The following is a 17,843-nucleotide window of genomic DNA, read 5'->3' on the forward strand; positions in this document are numbered from 1 at the left end:
TTAACAATATAAATATTATATTGTTTAAATTGTGCTATAGTATTTTAACTGGATGCGCATATGCCGTGATTTAAATTATGCAAGAAAGAACTCGAAGACAAACGAGCATGTACGAAAGAAGAATTATCAAATGACAACGCTGTAATATATTTCCCGCCTCGTCAAAATTATTTTAACTTTTGTGCGCTGTTTATAGCAACAGGTTATGTAGATTAATTTTCTGTGGTGTTTTGTGTGTTTGGCAATTGTTTTTATAGAGGTTTGAAATAATTATTTTGGGTTCTATGTAATGTACCTATGATATAAAACAGTTAAATTATAATGGCTACAAACACAGGACGTTACCGTCCTGAAAGAAAGATTGACAGAAATGATGATAAAAATGAGAATCCAACAGCCTCTGCTGGACAAAGGTAAAAAACTTTATTAATTTTAATTAACAATTGCGTTTTCCAAGTATCAACATTAATTTCGGATATTTTAATATACACAATATGTATTGATTTAATTTGATACGTTTCTTTAACAATTGCTCTGTACTTTCTGCATTTTTAATATGTTTATGTAAACACTGATTTTCATTGTTGGTTGTAATATGTATTTCTGTATTGTGATGCAATTTATACATAACTTTGCGGGCATAATTTGCCTAATCAACATCATCAACTGTGCGTACTTTTGCTCTTATTTTCTGTTAATAATTTTTTAGTTAATCATTAATTGAATTATTTTTATGTTATGATTAATTTATTGTCTCAGAGAGGAAACTTCCGAATATCGTTTGCGAATAGTACTTGAAAATGATTCAATCGATTCCAAATACGGTTTCGAACGTGTCAAAGATCATATTGAACGAATTGGGTTTTTACTAAATATGCACACTGTAAGTTTTAATTTAAAAATGTAAATTTCATTGTTTTATTACATACATTCAAATATTTTAGTCTGAAATATTAGATGAAGACAAACGTTTGATAGCTGCAGTAGACTATTACTTCATGGAAGAAGATGGCACTAGGTTTAAAATCTCTTATCCTTTCATGCCATACTTCTACGTACTTACCAGGAGAGAATTAATCCAAGAAGTAACTCAGTTTCTCATGAAAAAGTTTTCTGGTGTTATTGGCAAAATTGAAACAGTTGCTAAAGAGGATTTAGACATGCCTAATCACCTTATTGGCCTGAAACAACACTATTTGAAGTTGTCGTTTTTCAATCAAACCGACTTGATGAAAGCGCGCAAAGATATTTTGAAATGTGTAAAAAAGAATAAAGAACGTGCACAGTCCAATAACTTTTACACTAATATGCTGGTGAATGTTTTGAACAATGAGCAAACTGTTTTTGATGCAAAGAAAAGCTCAACCGATCATATGGAAAGTTTAATTGATATCAGGTATGCAATAGCAATTACATATTGAGTATATTTATTTAATTTTGTTAAATTCAAGAGAATACGATGTACCTTATCATGTAAGAGTGTCAATTGATTTAAAAATTTGTTGTGGTTCATGGTATTCAGTCAAACCAAAAGGTGCCAGTATGGATCCACCGATTATAACTCTTCGTAGTGATCTTATTGAAAGACCTGAACCAATTGTCCTGGCATTTGATATTGAAACCACTAAAATGCCTTTGAAATTTCCGGATGCTAACACTGATCAAATTATGATGATTTCGTACATGATTGATGCGCAAGGTAACATTCAGTATAATTCAGTATAAAGTAAAACTTGAAATTTTATGAAACTTTTAGGATATTTAATAACAAACAGGGAAATTTTATCTTCTGATATCGAAGACTTTGAATACACACCACGGCCGGAGTTTGAAGGAAAGTTTACAATTTTTAATGAAAAGAATGAGATGGCATTGCTGCAGAAGTTTTTTGATCATATAATGGAAGTACGGCCACATATTTTTGTCACTTATAACGGTGACTTTTTTGATTGGCCCTTTGTTGAGACAAGAGCGGCGCAATATGATTTGGATATGAAACAAGAGATTGGTTTTGCTAAAACTAAGGAAGGTGTGTTTACTAGTCGGCCTGCTATGCACATGGATTGTTATAATTGGGTGAAAAGAGATTCTTACTTGCCGGTTGGGTCTCAAGGGTTGAAAGCTGTCGCTAAAGCTAAATTAAGGTAATTTGAAACATTTCAAAATGTCGTCGTTTCTATATTTTTGTATATTTTTAAAATAGATATGATCCAGTTGAGTTAGACCCCGAAGAAATGTGTCCTCTTGCCGCATCAGACCCTCAAGTTCTATCAAATTATTCAGTATCCGATGCGGTTGCAACATACTACTTGTATATGCAATATGTGCATCCGTTTATCTTTGCTTTGTGTACAATCATTCCCTGCGAGCCTGATGAAGTACTCCGCAAAGGTTCTGGTACATTGTGCGAAGCTTTACTTATGGTTGAAGCATTTCACGCCAATATCATATTCCCCAACAAAGAAGAAACCATTCTCAACAAACTCACAGATGATGGCCATGTTTTGCATCAAGAAACCTACGTTGGAGGACATGTTGAAGCTTTAGAGTCAGGTATTTTCCGCGCGGATATTCCGTGTAGATTCAGATTGGAGCCTAGTGCGCTTGATATGTTAATTGAGCAACTTCCTCGTACAATGGCACATGCGATTGTTACCGAAGAAGGTATTCCATTGGAGGATGTCACGAATCTTGATGAAGTTATGAAGGAGATTACTGATCAGTTGTTGGAATTAAAAGCACAACCTATGCGGTTGGAACGTCCGCTGATTTATCATTTGGATGTTGGTGCAATGTATCCGAATATTATTCTGACGAATAGGTTGCAGCCGTGTTCAATGGTAAATGAAACTATTTGCGCTTCTTGTGATTATAATAAGCCTAATGCTGGATGTCAACGTAATATGGCATGGATGTGGAGAGGAGAATATAGTAAGTTGGAATTATTTTTATTAACACAAGTATTAAACATAAATAAAATACATTTCATTTTGTTTCAAGTGCCTGCTACTAGAAATGAATATCATCGTATTCAACAACAGTTGGAAACCGAAAAGTTTCCGCCGCAGTTTCCCGGAGGACCGCAAAGAGCTTTCCATCAGTTGACAAAGTTGGAACAGTCCGAGTTAGAAAAGAAACGTTTGTCAGTGTATTGTAGGAAAGCCTATAAGAAAACGAAACTCACGCGCATTGAAGAACGCACCACAACTGTTTGTCAAAAAGAAAACTCATTTTATGTGGATACTGTGCGTGCTTTTCGTGATCGTCGGTATGAATATAAAGGTCTGAGTAAAAAGGCGAAACAAAACGTGGTGGAAGCGATAAAATCAGGCGATGCGTCCGAAATTAAATCGGCAAAAAATAAGGAAGTTTTGTATGATTCATTGCAAACTGCTCATAAATGTATTTTGAATTCTTTCTATGGCTATGTGATGAGAAGAGGGTAAGTTTACCTACTTTAAATTAACGAATAAGACACATTTTGATTATTTATTCAGAGCACGTTGGCATAGTATGGAAATGGCTGGAATTGTCTGTTACACCGGTGCGCATATTATCATGCGTGCCAGAGAAATAGTAGAACAAATTGGTCGACCATTGGAATTGGACACAGACGGAATCTGGTGTATTTTACCCGCTTCATTTCCTGAAAATGTAACTGTTCTCACAAACAATGCAAAAAAACCTAAAATCAAAGTTTCTTATCCGAACACAGTTTTAAATTTTATGGTGAAAGATCATTTTACCAATGATCAATACCACGAATTGGTAGATCATGAAAAACTTAAGTATGAAACACGATCGGAAAATACAATTTTCTTTGAGGTTGATGGACCTTATAAAGCTATGGTGTTACCAGCATCGAAGGAAGAAGGTAAAAAGTTAAAAAAGCGTTACGCTGTATTTAATTTTGATGGATCTCTGGCGGAATTGAAAGGGTACAATCTAATTCGATTAATTTTATTGTTTAAATTGTTAAATGAACTTTTTTTATTTAGATTCGAAGTAAAACGTAGAGGCGAGCTTCAATTAATCAAAAATTTTCAATCGTCTGTTTTTGAGTCGTTTTTAAAAGGGAATTCGTTGGAAACATGTTATGCATCAGTGGCACAAGTTGCTGATTATTGGTTGGATGTTTTGTATTCTCATGGTCGTCATCTGCCAGATTCGGAGTTATTTGAGTTAATTTCCGAGAATCGTTCGATGTCACGTAAATTGGAAGAATATGGCGAACAAAAAAGTACGTCAATTAGTACCGCGAAGCGATTGGCTGAATTTTTAGGTGATCAAATGGTAAAAGATGCTGGTTTGGCTTGCAAGTACATTATCTCTAGAAAACCAGATGGTGCACCTGTTACAGAAAGGTACTAATTGTAATTCTAATTGTAATTAAATATTCAATCATTTAATTTGATAAATTATATTAGGGCCATTCCGCTCGCTATTTTCCAAGCTGAGGAAGCCGTAAAAAATCATTTTCTGCGAAGATGGTTGAAAGATTCTTCTCTGAACGCCGTGGATATTCGTGATATCCTGGACTGGGGTTATTACATCGAACGACTTGGTGGTACTATACAAAAAATCATCACAATACCAGCTGCATTACAAGGAGTAGCAAACCCTGTACCAAGAGTGCGTCATCCGGACTGGTTGCATAAGAAAATGCTCGAGAAGAACGATAAATTTAAACAACGCCGTATTGATGATATGTTTTCTTCAGCTCCTAAACCAGCTTTACAACAACGCGACAGTAACAATCAAATGGACTGTGATGATATAGAAGATATCGGAAAGAATAAAAATGCAAATACAATTTCGCCAAAAATAGCTACTGTTTCTAAGCGCAAACGGTCTGATAATGAATTTGAAGATATTGATTTAGCTAAGAGTTGGCACGATGTTCTCGGCAATCCACCGCCTTACGGTAACTCCGATGCTGAACATATTGCTTGGTTGCAATTTCACAAAAGAAAATGGAGATACCAAGCGTTGCAGAGGAATAACGGTGAAGTGAATAGCAAAAAAAGAAATAAAACAAACATGGCGGCTGTGGTGCGAACCGGGCAAACCGGAAGTCTCGGTGGTTTCTTACAGAAAGCTCAGAGGAGTCTCATGGTGAACAATTGGCAGGTACTACAAGTATCGCAAGTATCGAACGCGCCTGGAGAATATCGCTTATGGGCACTGGTACAAAACGAATTGCATTTAGTTAAGTTGATTGTCCCTCGGACTTTTTATGCGAACTTACGGTCACCGAAATGTGCGGATGAAGGTGCGCTGTTTAAAAAATGTAATCGGACTTTACCCCGGTCAAAACAGGCGTATCATTTGTACATGTACAGTGTTCCTGAAGAATTGTTTCAGGAACATGGAAAGTATGTTGGTTCTTATTAATTATTCTTTGAATTCATTTAATTTTTTTCTCTGTAGGAAAATTTACGTGGATCAAACTGAACCAGATGTGGAAGGTGTTTATGAAACACAAATGCCACCGCTTTTCCGCGCTTTGCTACAGATCGGATGCGTTTGCAAAGTTGCTAAAGGTGTGAATAATAACACTGACACTTTCACATTAGGAGAGTTGGATATTGGAAGTGTTGCACGACAGCCATACCTCCCGAGGGATGCATTACGCCATATCTACTTATATCAACATCGCGCGAATGTCGGTTCAAGACAAATGTTTGGTGTTTTTCTTACACCACTGAAAAAGGCATTGATTGCAGTCGTAGATACGGTACGCACTAACTTAATGCCCAATTTGCACAATTTATACCAGGCTGAACGCATTGTGAAGTAAGTCGAATTTATTTTCTATAAAATTTTGTGACATTAACGTATAAATATCTAGGGCGGAAAGAAATCCAGACGAAGACTTATTACCACCCGATGGAATCACTTTCGAAGTCCGCGTTGAAACCAACTTGCAACAAGTGTACAAATTTATCCAAAAAACTTTGCAAGCCTATAAAGATGAGAAGAAAGGTCCTACTTTACTAGCAATCCAAAGCATCGATGATTTACACAGTTTATTGAGCCATATGCCACTGCTAAGCGACTTTCCCACTACGCAAATCCATGTCCAAGATGTTGAAGACCTCTATAATAATCTAGAATGGCAAAAAACTGGCGCAAAGGCAATGATCCGCCATTATCTCAACAGCGAACGGATTTTAGAATTAATGACCGAACAGTGTAGATACTTCCATTTACCAATTGGTAATATGCCTGCCGATCCAGCACTTTTCGGAGCTGATTTATTCTACGCTCGCCATTTAACGAAACAAAATCACATCCTTTGGTGCTCGCCGTTTGACAAGCCAGACTTGGGCGGAAGTCAAGAAAATAATGCGCGCCTCCTCGCTGAAAGCAATGAAAGTTCCAGCGAGGTATGTAACAACCCTGGTTGGTATTCCAGCGCTTGTATAGAATTAGATATTGATAGCTTGGCTATTAATACGCTCTTACAGTCACATCATGTGACTGATATAGAAGGTACCAGCGTGGCGACAGCTTTCGATGCTGCTGCAACTAAGTCTTTGGATGATATGATGAGCGCAAATACACCATTGACTGCTTATGATGAAACAGCGCGTTGTGCGGAAGCTTTTAAGATATTGCGATCGATGGCCAGCGCATGGATGAGAGACATTTCAATGTACCGGAATGTATTTGCAGATTTCCAAGTTATTCATTTCTATCGATGGTTAAGATCACCGAAGGCTTTATTATTTGATCCGGCGCTCTTACGCACATTACAAAACTTAATGAAAAAGTTGTTTATTCAATTGGTAGCGGAGTTTAAACGCTTGGGGTGCACTATTGTATACGCAAACTTTAACAAAATCATCGTTTGCTCCAAAAAGAGAAAGCTAGAGGATGCTGTGGCTAATATAGAGTTTGTTGTAGCGTCGATAAGGAATAAAGAACTATTTCATTCGTTAGAGATTACATACAGGTTGGTTTTAACTATTGGCATTATATTTACGATGATTTGATTCTAAATATTTACTCAGGCAATGTTGGGAACAATTGGTTTGGCTCGATACGGCAAACTACGCAGGTATTCAAGGTAAATTACCACAAGATTCTGAAGAAAATAACGAAAACAACACCGACGAAAGAGATGATTTCCTTGAGGAAGAACCAACAAATGTAGAAAGGGACGATGATGAAGATGCAGTACGTTCATTATTTCTTTTCCGTGCAAACCTTTAAAATTATTCTTCCAGCCTGTCGTTGTAATGAATTGGAACATAGCTGAACAACTTCCCGAAGCATCCGGATGTCGAAACAGTTTCAATACAATTATAGCTGGATACATAAACGCGATTTACGTGAAACTCAAAGAAATGGAATCTAGACATGAAACAATGCAAATAATCCCTCTCAGTCAGCCACATATTGGCTTGGCTAGTCATGAAGATGTAGCTGAATTTGCTAGAGAACTGATTAATTGTGATATATCACAAAATTTATTCCCGTAAGTTCTTATCTATCTTTTCATGTTTTAAGAGTGAAGCTATATTTATATTTTAGCATTGTGGAGAAGATTCACATGAAACTATCAAAAACAGCTACGTCATTCCCGTCTCTAGACTTCATCAATGCAATTTGCCACGTGTTATCACTAGATCCTTCTATTGGGGACGCAGTGAAACACCTGAAATCGAATCTTTTGCGATTAATTGGAGTCGGGGAGTTTTCCGACCTGACGATTTGGAAGGACACAACTGTTTCCTATATCATTCCGCAATTAATTTGCAAGACTTGCAATCATTGCAGGGATATTGATCTGGGGAGGGATACACATCGATCGGAGCATGCCTGGTTATGTCCCATATGTAATGCCCCCTACGACAATCACGAGATTGAAAGTTTGCTATTGGAAACGGTCAGCAAAAAGTTCCTAGCGTATAATCTGCAGGATTTGCAGTGCAAAAAATGTATACAGGTAATGCCCGTATAATAATGTCACAGAATATGATTCAATTTTTAAATTTGTTATTGTTATAGATTAAAATGGAGAATTTGATTAAACATTGCCCATGTGCCGGTGAATATCGATGCATTGTATCAAAAGATGAACTTGTCGGGCTGCTGCAGAAGTTTGAACATTTAGCTGAGACTTTTGATATGCCTGCTTTACATGAAACCATTGAACAATTGCTGTTTTATGTTAACTGATTAATTTATTTTATTTGTTTGTCTCTTTGGGTATAAAGACTTACAAACAAACATAGTATTGTGACTTTATTCCTACATTTTCTAAAAGAACATTTAATGAATCACTTTTTACTTTTCCATATTGATGGGGTCAATCTTGGGATCAGTGAACTTGAATGAGGGGAATTTAGTCATGTCTACACCAGCATTGCCACCATACTGCTGGGTGACCTTTTCCAGTTCACTCTTCAGCTCCTTCTGCACTTCAGGGCTGGGTTCAAAAAGTTTGTAGCCACTGTAAATATAAACAATCATAGCTTAATTCTTGAAAGTGGTAAATGTGATTGATTCCCCAAATATATTCTCTGTCACCATTATATAATTCAAGCACTATGATGAACCTTTCTGCATTAAATTTTTGAAGATATTTCCAAATATATACTATATGAGTAATGAATATAGTGTCATTTTAGACCATGAAAGCTTGCTATAAGTTCTAATTCTTGAACATATTTTTTTATGTAAATGTTAGAGGTGATATAACTTACGAGCCTGCTTTGGATTTGTACTCCTTGAGTTTGTCAAGGAACAACTGCTGAATTGGGTCGGTTGCTTTTTGAAGGGCCGGTGCGAGAATGCCTATGTTACGTGCGTTGACGACCTGACGAGCGGTCCTCCTGGCTTCATTGAAAAGTTGATTGGAAATCATCTGTAAGTGAATATAAAATATAAAGATAGTAGAGGTTATCTTATGTAATATGAAACAAATAATCGTCTTTAACAATCCCAGTTATATATGAAATAAACGCGATTGTTACACACTAATGTGGAATCAGGGTATGCGAATGTGAGATACATACCTTGGAAATGTGAACAACTTCAGAGAAGAAGTTTTAGTTGCAGGAATGGAGCAAACCGATTCGATTTATCAAGTTGACAAGGATCCGCAGAGTATTAGTTTTAAGTACATTGTTAGATGGCGGCACATAACTGGTGTTTAAAATCACTTCGTTTCCTTTTGAAAAAACAATTGTTGTACGAGAGGGTGAGTATTAAGCTAAGTAAAGTAAACACTTACTGTATCCTATACCCTCACAATACCGATATGAAAAACGATATATTACTAAACCATTGCACATCAATGCAAGATGATGTATTTGTCAAACCTGACAAATGATGTGGATTTTGATATGATTATAAATTGTATGATTAGCACACGGGAAACCTGCAAAAAGATTATTTTTTGCTTCGATGTACTGATTTTTGGTAGTTTTAGGTGTCTAGCGGGCAATCAAAATATCCTAGGACAACGATTTTTTCATCAGTTTGGAAGTATTGAATTTGTTTATAATTTTCGTAAATTATTTTCGTTAATTGAATTAAATTTTAAATATTAGCAGACGTAATGCAGATTTCTACGGCTACCTTCAATGGTTTGTTCCGTCACACCCAGATTGCGCTAGTGTCAGCTATTTATATGGTTCCGTTCCGCTACGGTCAGATGGCACTTCCATCGATTTGATTTAAATTCGTACTTAATTTTTGTGGTTTTTTTTTGCGCTGAGTTGCGGTGCTTCAATGGCGGGTCGGTTATCAATCTGTCTTGCTTAGTTCGGCTTAGTCGGTTGAGAGTTGTTGCGTGGTGGGCACGTGTTTTGTGCATTAATCAAAGGTGGTGACACTTTCTCGCGATTCTTGTTATTTTGTAGCATTACTTAAATCGATTGACAATCAGGGGCGTTTAGTAATAACAGCAGGACGAATGATTTAAGTGATTATTAGCGGAACGCGCGCGGCGACCGTCGGATATGTTCCGGTGACTACGGATACTTACTGGAGTTCAAATTAAATTTAATTGTTAGACGTTAATACAAATAAGTACATTAGGAATCTCCGCAGGGGATAGTAAAGAAGTGCATATCATCAATTTTACATAAAATTTGCGGTTTGTGCTCTTCTGTCCTTTATTGATAGAAGAACAAAGGAGTAAGTAGCAACAAATAAAGGTTTACTATTATTTAACCTTTTCTAAATCTTCCAGTTACCATGTTTTTGCTTTTTAATAATTGCAAATGATTTAGTCAATAAAAGATAATTTATTGTTACATTCTTGTTTACATGTGTCCCTAGTGTTCACTTAGTCGTTTTCAGGATTAGTATTAAGTCAAGTTGAACTCTAAGAGTAGGTACACCATACGAGTAGTATAGCATAGTAGAGTACAGTGCATTATATGTATGCAGTAGTTTTATTGTACTGTAAGTATTGAAAGCATAAATAGAAGAAACGAATAGGATTTGACAAGTAAGCCGTGTGGTTCTCAGGTGTATAGCACCTGCTTTGTAAATATAAATAAACGTTTTCAATCGCAAATCGCACATGCTGCCATACCGTAGATCGATGGTTCGATCTCCAGTTATAGAAGGTATTTTTCTCAAATATAAAAATAAATGGTGCAATCTTGGTTGCATATGTCAGTTCAGTAAGATGCACTGCAAAATAAGAAAGATACTCAATACAAGATAGAAACAAACCGAACAGGTGAGAAGGGATGAGGAGGAGGCGTATACGAGAGAGGGAAAGTAGTTGGAGAGAATCAGAATAGAGGAAAGCCACCCCGAAAGAACACAGGAGTGGCTCGTATTTTTAAATTTTTTGGCGGCGTGTCGTTCTATAAGACAGTCTACAGGTCGCTCTCCCAGAGCGCCTCCGGCCCACTGCTTGATGCAAACAAAACAAAACGTAAACAAAAGGGTTTACGAAAAACGAATGCATTTTTCTCTAAAATTGTTTATATGGTTGAAACGGTTAATGTTATCAAAAAAAGTTACAATAATAATCGATGTAGCATTAAATTATCTGTCAGGTTTCCGATTTAAAATATAATCGAAATTAATAGTTCCATGCATAGTGCGAGTACAGTTCTATTCATGTTCTACACTACCACATTGAAAGTGTCAGTGTTTACAAACAAACATATTTTCTTATATCGTGCAATTTTTGTGCGATAGCCACGCGGTTGGCTTGTGTACCACGTTAGTCTCATTTTTGTCGTCAAGTGATCTGCACGCACATTTTCTTCCTTATTCATTCATTCATTATTCATTATTCTTGAGTTGCTAAATGTTTCTTCGATTGTGCGCGATTGATGTGCGGGGTTCGTACCACGCGGATTGTACATATTCAGAGGTAAAACGTGAGTGATATTCCGTCGGCCGTCTTATTTTTTATTTTTTGTATTATACGCGTATTTCATCGGTTTTGCAATGTGCATAATTAAGGTCCATACAACTTATTGGATATAGCAAAACATAAAAATATTTTGCATCAAGGCATGTTCTCGCATTTTTTCAGCCATTTGAAAATCAAATCCATTATTGACTTTACTTGTTTGCGCTTTTCCAATTGTTTTACATGATTCAAAATAAAATTCTGATTTGTGCTTTAATTTTTAAAATTTGTTTTTGATTCCGAAAGTAAATTAAATTCTGAATGCAGTAACACAATTATAGATTAAGGCCCTATTGACATGTAAAAACCAATTTTTGTTTTCGTAGCTATTAATCGCGTTTCTGGTGATTTTCATTTAGTAGTGGCATGAACGACAATGTATTTCAGCGAGCGCGGCTGAACGTTAATGAATTATTGCTCGTGATACCTGCTATTGAGTGACTTTATCCGAACATTTGTGTCTACTGTCGAATACCGCCCGGTTGTTGGCTTGTGCTTCTCATTTGTGGTGTTCCGAACTCAGGTTGAAGGATTTTATGATGCAATTTAGAACATATTCATTAAATTTTATATTAATTTGGTTTGATATAATGTGTGGTGAAACTATTTTCTGTAAACTAAACATGTTTGGTCCATGAGGCGTTTTCTGTATCTTTCTAATGCTACGAAAATGTTACTACTAACAATTCTACTTTGTGTGTAACGTTTGATAACAGAGCGTTGTGGCTCGATGGTACGTAGGATATACCTTGGATCGTACGTACGTTCGTTTTATTAAAAAAGAAAAAAGAATGTATTGTTAAATATAATTAATAAAACTCAATTTAAAATTAAAATCTTATTCCTATTTCTTTGTAATATCCTCTTTGTCGTTTTCAGTATATGCGTCTTAAATCATATTTCATATGAAGCTTATGTGAGTGTAACATAGCTAATTCATGTGTTGTTGTTTTTAAAAAATTTAATAAAGCAGAAACATAAATAGAAGAATTAAATATTAACGATAAAAACACTCGGTGGTCGAGTGGAGACGTGCACCTGCTGGCATGCTAGCAGACACGGATCGAATCTCAGGTATCAAAGGCATTTTTCTCAAATATAAAAATATCAGGTGTAATTTGGGTTGCATATATGAATTGCAGTAAAACATAAGAGACATTGAAATACAAGTGAAGGCAATAATAGAAGTAAGAAAGTAAGTGGAGAAACGAGAACAGAGAAATAGAAGAAGGAGTAGTAAAGAATAGGAGAAGGTAGAAGGAAGAGAACAGAGAGAGTAGAGTAGAGTAGAGCAGAAAAGAGGAGATAGAAGAAAGATAACAGGGGAGGATCAGATTTTTAAATTTTTTGGCGCGTGTCGTTAGACAGTCACACTGCTTCGATGTGCTCCCGGCCCATCCTACAGCTGCGATGTCTCTACGCTTCATCCCCAGGATTCTCAGGCATATCAACAATTTTTATGGTGGGAGATCATCCCCCGAGTGGGAGAACTCCTTATAAGGACATTCCTTATGAGGACTTGTAAAAATATTTCTAAGTTTTAAGTCGTCTCCAGCAGGCGACACTTAAAAATATTTTTACAAGTTCTGACCTATACTTGAAATGATAGAAGGGGTACACACAAATCATAGGAGGCACATTCACTTTTAACATTTCTTTATTGAAACGTGTATACAATGAAAACTTGTAAAATATAATACTAAACAATATGTGCGCCGCCATTTTGAATCTCGTTATAAGAGTAGTATAGCCTCGTACATGCAGACAAGGACCAAGGGTAAAAAATAACAAAGAATATAAATATAATACTAACAAAGTTTGCAAAATTTTCGCGGCAATTACGGAAAACTATTATACAGGGTGTTCCACAAACAATATACCTAATAACATTTAAAAAGAAAATCCAAATTCAAGTAGGGAAATATATATCTAAAACCACAGTCAAAGTAAAATCAAAGGTAATTAATATACAGGGTGATGTAAAGAAAAAATCACAAAATTAAAGAAAAATTCTATGTATGTTTAAGTGGGATGACACATATCATTCCCCTTTTGGCAAATTCACAACGGGAAATTATTATACAGGGTGTTACAAAACACTGCGGGAAATTATAATACAGGGTGATACAACAAGAAAACTACAATATTTTATAAGAAAATCCTAAGTTTAAGTAGGATAACATATATCTTTTCCCTTTTGGCAAACCCACTATGGGAAATCATAATTCAGGGTGATACAAAAGAAAACTACAATATTTTACAGGAAAATCATATGTTTAAATCCGATAACATATATCATGCCATTTTTGACATCACGGGAAATTAATATACAGGGTGTTACAAAAAGAAAACTCTAAGTTTTAAAAGTAAAACGCCCAAACACTAATAAGTATGGTCTATTAAAAGAGAGGGATAATATATCAACAGGGTGATACACAACGAAAGAGAAAAGCGGCGTGTAGTAAGCCCTTAACTTGCCGTTGCCAGACAAGGAACGGAGGCCTCACCCGCCGACCACCCGGCTTGTCATGCAGTCGCCAATAGTAGCCCGCCAGTTATTTTCCAACATCTTTACTTAAGTACTTTTATTGCTGATTGCTCTCTTACTTCAAATTCTACTACTTTCAGCAGTTACTTTAATTTTTATGTCCCGTAGTGCAACTACCATCTCACCATCTGTGCCTTCTAAATTCTTCAATATCTGCATTGCATGCCATGGCCCAAAATTCTTAATATTTTAGTTTTATTAGCTTGCTATTAGTTTACATCTTTTTATTTTTCCAATTTCTTGCTGGTGGGTTGCTGGTGAGAGACAAGAAATGAGGAAAGACACTTCTTCACCAGACTTGGTAGTCTCCACATCTTTAATAAACACCTCAGACAATACACATTCGACACTACATACACACATCACCCACAACACATTAAAACAATGTTTAAAGTTGGTGATCTGTACAAAGACCTTTTTGCGGAGTATAAAAAAGGAAAAAAAACCTGGTATTGCTCAGAAGGAATTTAATGAAATATGGGCTAGTGCAGTTGTTAGTGTTGAAGAAAGTCTTGCAAATCCGTGGTCCGAGGACAATATATATTAAATATGTTCATGGACTAGTGTAATACTGTGTAATAGTGTAATTTATGAATTAAATAAATGATAGTTTCTATCTGTTTTTAAAGATAATAATATTATCTTATAATAATTGTAAAAAATTTATTATTCTTTGTAGGGACTAAAATACACGTGATGATGGGGGGGGGGTAATCTTAAACCTCACGACGTATCACCAAGGGGGAGGGGGAGGTCCAAAAAATGAAAAAAAAAAAGATTACGTGATTAATGGACAGCCCCAAAACGGATGGAAACAAGTAACATGGCGACAATAACCAGATACGAGTAATATAAGAAGAAAACCATCAGGAATTTTTTTAAAAATCCAAATGTTTACACCGGAAATCAAAGAAAAGTGAAAAGTAAGGAAACATAAAATAGAACATTTCAAAAATTGTATTTTCTTTGGATATTAAGGAAAAGTGATTTGTTAGATATTACAAAAGTAAAGCACAAAGCAGAATTTTATTTTAAATCATATAAAACAATCAGCGAGCAGCCCGGAAAGCCGACAGAGGATCAAGAGCGCAGCCGACGGCACGCGACTATCTTAATCTTTTTAATTTGTACATAAAACAAAAACAAAACAAGGTATTAAATAAGTAATGCAAATCAAGGGTATTGAAACAGAGACAAAAATTATTTGTAGGCTTAAAGACCACGCAGTTGAAGTAAAAACAAGTAAAGGTAATAATGGATTTGACTTTCAAATGGCTTAAGAAATGCGAGAACCTTGATACAAAATTAATTTTTCTACTTACCAATTTTTGTGTCTACAAACCGTGAAAAAAGTGACGCTTTATATGTGGAAGTAGAAAAATTAATTTTTGCGCTATTGGCCTATCCAATAAATTGTAAGGACCTTAATTATGCACATTGTAGAAATGATGAAATACGCGTATCATACAAAAAGAGTATCCGACAGCCGGCGGAACATCACGCACGTTTTACCTCTGCGTATAAACAATTCGCATTTAACGAACGCTCGCGCACAATGGAAGGAGCATTTAGAAATATTACGTAAAGACGCGAAGAAATTAAAGAACTCAAATTATTGTGAAGAAAATGTGCGTGCAGATCACCCGACGACAAATATGAGACTGACGTTGTAGGCAAGCCAACCGCGTGGCGAACCGCATGGCGACCGCACAAAAATTGCACGAGATAAGAAAACTTGTTTGTTTGTAAACTCTGTTACATTCAGTGTGGTAATGCAGAACATGAAAAGAATTTTACTCGTACAATGCATGGAACTTTTATTTCGATTAAATTATGAATCGGACACCAGTAATAAAATTATAGAATATAAAATTAAAATTGCAAATAGGCCCTAAACGTTCAATGTTAGGATAATAAATACTTAAACAGTTCTTTTAATTTTACATCGATTATTTTAGTAACTTTTTTTCCCAAGATTAACTGTTTAGGCCCTTTTAGGAAATTTTAGTGAAAACTGCATTCGACATAAAAAAAGAGGAATCTTTGCCTTTTTTATGACGAAATATTTTATTTCAACAAATACAGATTCTGTAATAATTAGAATTTTTGAATTCTGTTTTTGGTTTTTGAGAGTATATTAAATTCTAAATCGGAAACATGTAGATTAAAGCCATTTTGGAATGTAAAAATTTTTTTTTTTGATTAAAATTGCAAATAGGGCCTTAACCAATAATTATAGAAAAATAATTTCTTAAATAATCAATTAAGAATTAAATTATCTTTAAAAATCCAAAACAGGATTTAAAAATTCCAATTATTCCAAAAGCTGATTTCATCATAAAAAAGGCAAAAGATTTCTCTTTCTTATTTTCGGAATTAAACATTATATCCAATAGTGTTAGTGTTAGTGAGTTTTGCCAGAAAAAGAGCCGCCAAAGAATTATGAACGCAACCGACGGATTTGTTAGGGCTTCACACGATACCGAGACTTTTCTCGTATCGTCTCGGTCTTCTTTCGCTTTTACGAGACGATACCGAGACCGAGACGATACCTTTGATAGTCTCGTCCAGTCACATCTCGTGTGAAGCCCTAGGATTTGTACATTAAACGAAAACGAACAATTGAATACGTATTGCAAATCAACGGTAGGTAATAAAACAGAGACAAAAATTATTTGTGTGGCGTAAGACCACGCCGTTGAAGTAAAAACAAGTTAAGTCAATAATGGATTTGATTTTCATATGGCTGAAGGAAAGCGAGAACATACCTTGATGCCAAATACATTTTTGCGCGTTTGGCATATCCAAAGAAAATACGAAATAAATATGAAATACGCGTATGCTACAAAAAGACGGCCGACGGAACCTCACTCACGCTTTACCTCTGCGTGTGTACAATCCGCGCTTAACGAACACCCAGCATTCACAGCACTCGCGCACAATCGAAGGAGCATTTAGAAACAGTACGTAATACCGCGACAAACAATTAAGGAAAAATTTTTAACAAAAAATTCAACCGAATAAATTTGATGAAAAAAAGCTCGACCCTGTTATTCGACCAAAAAATGAAATTTATTGAACAAAACTAGCGATATTCAAATGGGATTTTAAGACACTTCCAAAGCGTTTATAAAGTTAAAAAGGTATGCATAGTGTAAAGGGTCTCTCGAACTTTAACATGACGTTTAGATACTTCTAGAAAATATATTAGTTCACGAGATACAAGTTGTATTCCACACCATGTTTTAAAATTTTCAAAAATTGCTCATTTTTGAAGAGCATTTTGGGGCACTTCCAAAAGGACTGAAAGGTAGAAAGAATATGCATCGTGTAGACATACTCCCTGACTCTCTTTTGGCGGGGAGAAACTAAAAGAGAGTCAATTTGTTTACAAGATACAGGGTGTTTTCCACACTATGTTTTCAAATATTTTTAAAATTGCTTATTTTTGAAGAGCATTTTAGGGCACTTCCAAAAGACCTGGAAGGTAGAAAAGGTATGCATCGTGTAGACAAACTCCCTGACTCTATTCTGGCGTAGAGAAACTCGAAGATAGTCAATTAGTTTCGGAGATTCAGGGTGTTTTCCATCTCATCTTTTCCAGTTTTCCTAAAAATGCTGAATTTTGAAGGGCATTTCAAGGCACTTCCGAAAGGGGTGGAAAATTGAAATGTTTTTATAACGGTTCTTGAAAGGGCTACTCGTTAATTGATATTAAAAATGATGATATACATATACAACTATCGAAATAAAAACAAATGTATCTGCAGACACGCGGAAGAAGAACGCGGATCAGCCACCGTATCAGCTGACAATCGGTCCGAAACTGCTAATAGTCCGCTAAACTATCCTCTCTCCCGCTCCCCACGGCTAGTATAGTGAAGGTCGTACAGGTATAGA

At 35.7% G+C, this 17,843-nt stretch overlaps 2 protein-coding genes and 1 long non-coding RNA gene across 3 annotated transcripts; 2 read left to right on the forward strand and 1 right to left on the reverse strand.

The window, feature by feature from the left end:
* The first annotated feature begins 60 nt into the window (after window positions 1-60).
* On the forward strand, window positions 61-8,360 carry PolE1 (DNA polymerase epsilon catalytic subunit 1). The gene is made up of 16 exons (XM_065311331.1): window positions 61-413; window positions 760-883; window positions 945-1,396; window positions 1,452-1,699; window positions 1,757-2,144; window positions 2,204-2,931; window positions 3,001-3,442; window positions 3,498-3,938; window positions 3,999-4,364; window positions 4,428-5,375; window positions 5,431-5,796; window positions 5,852-6,958; window positions 7,017-7,182; window positions 7,233-7,483; window positions 7,540-7,954; window positions 8,017-8,360. The coding sequence occupies exons 1-16, from the start codon at window positions 322-324 to the stop codon at window positions 8,185-8,187; spliced, it is 6,705 nt and encodes a 2,234-aa protein (XP_065167403.1). The 5' UTR covers window positions 61-321; the 3' UTR covers window positions 8,188-8,360.
* ATPsynCF6 (ATP synthase, coupling factor 6) lies at window positions 8,173-9,171 on the reverse strand. The gene is made up of 3 exons (XM_065311333.1): window positions 9,027-9,171; window positions 8,715-8,875; window positions 8,173-8,461 (listed from the first exon to the last, which is right to left on the reverse strand). The coding sequence occupies exons 2-3, from the start codon at window positions 8,873-8,875 to the stop codon at window positions 8,296-8,298; spliced, it is 327 nt and encodes a 108-aa protein (XP_065167405.1). The 5' UTR covers window positions 9,027-9,171; the 3' UTR covers window positions 8,173-8,295.
* Window positions 9,072-9,565, forward strand: LOC135798485 (uncharacterized). Its single transcript, XR_010549715.1, has 2 exons — window positions 9,072-9,211; window positions 9,443-9,565. It is a non-coding gene; the product is annotated as an uncharacterized lncRNA (long non-coding RNA).
* Window positions 9,566-17,843: the final 8,278 nt, after the last annotated feature.

The sequence above is a fragment of the Atheta coriaria genome, unplaced genomic scaffold (genome assembly GCF_025399875.1).
Source record: "Atheta coriaria isolate IRGN ID8LTWV9N9 unplaced genomic scaffold, Caltech_Dcor_3.1 hic_scaffold_9_pilon, whole genome shotgun sequence".
Lineage (NCBI taxonomy): Eukaryota > Metazoa > Arthropoda > Insecta > Coleoptera > Staphylinidae > Dalotia > Dalotia coriaria.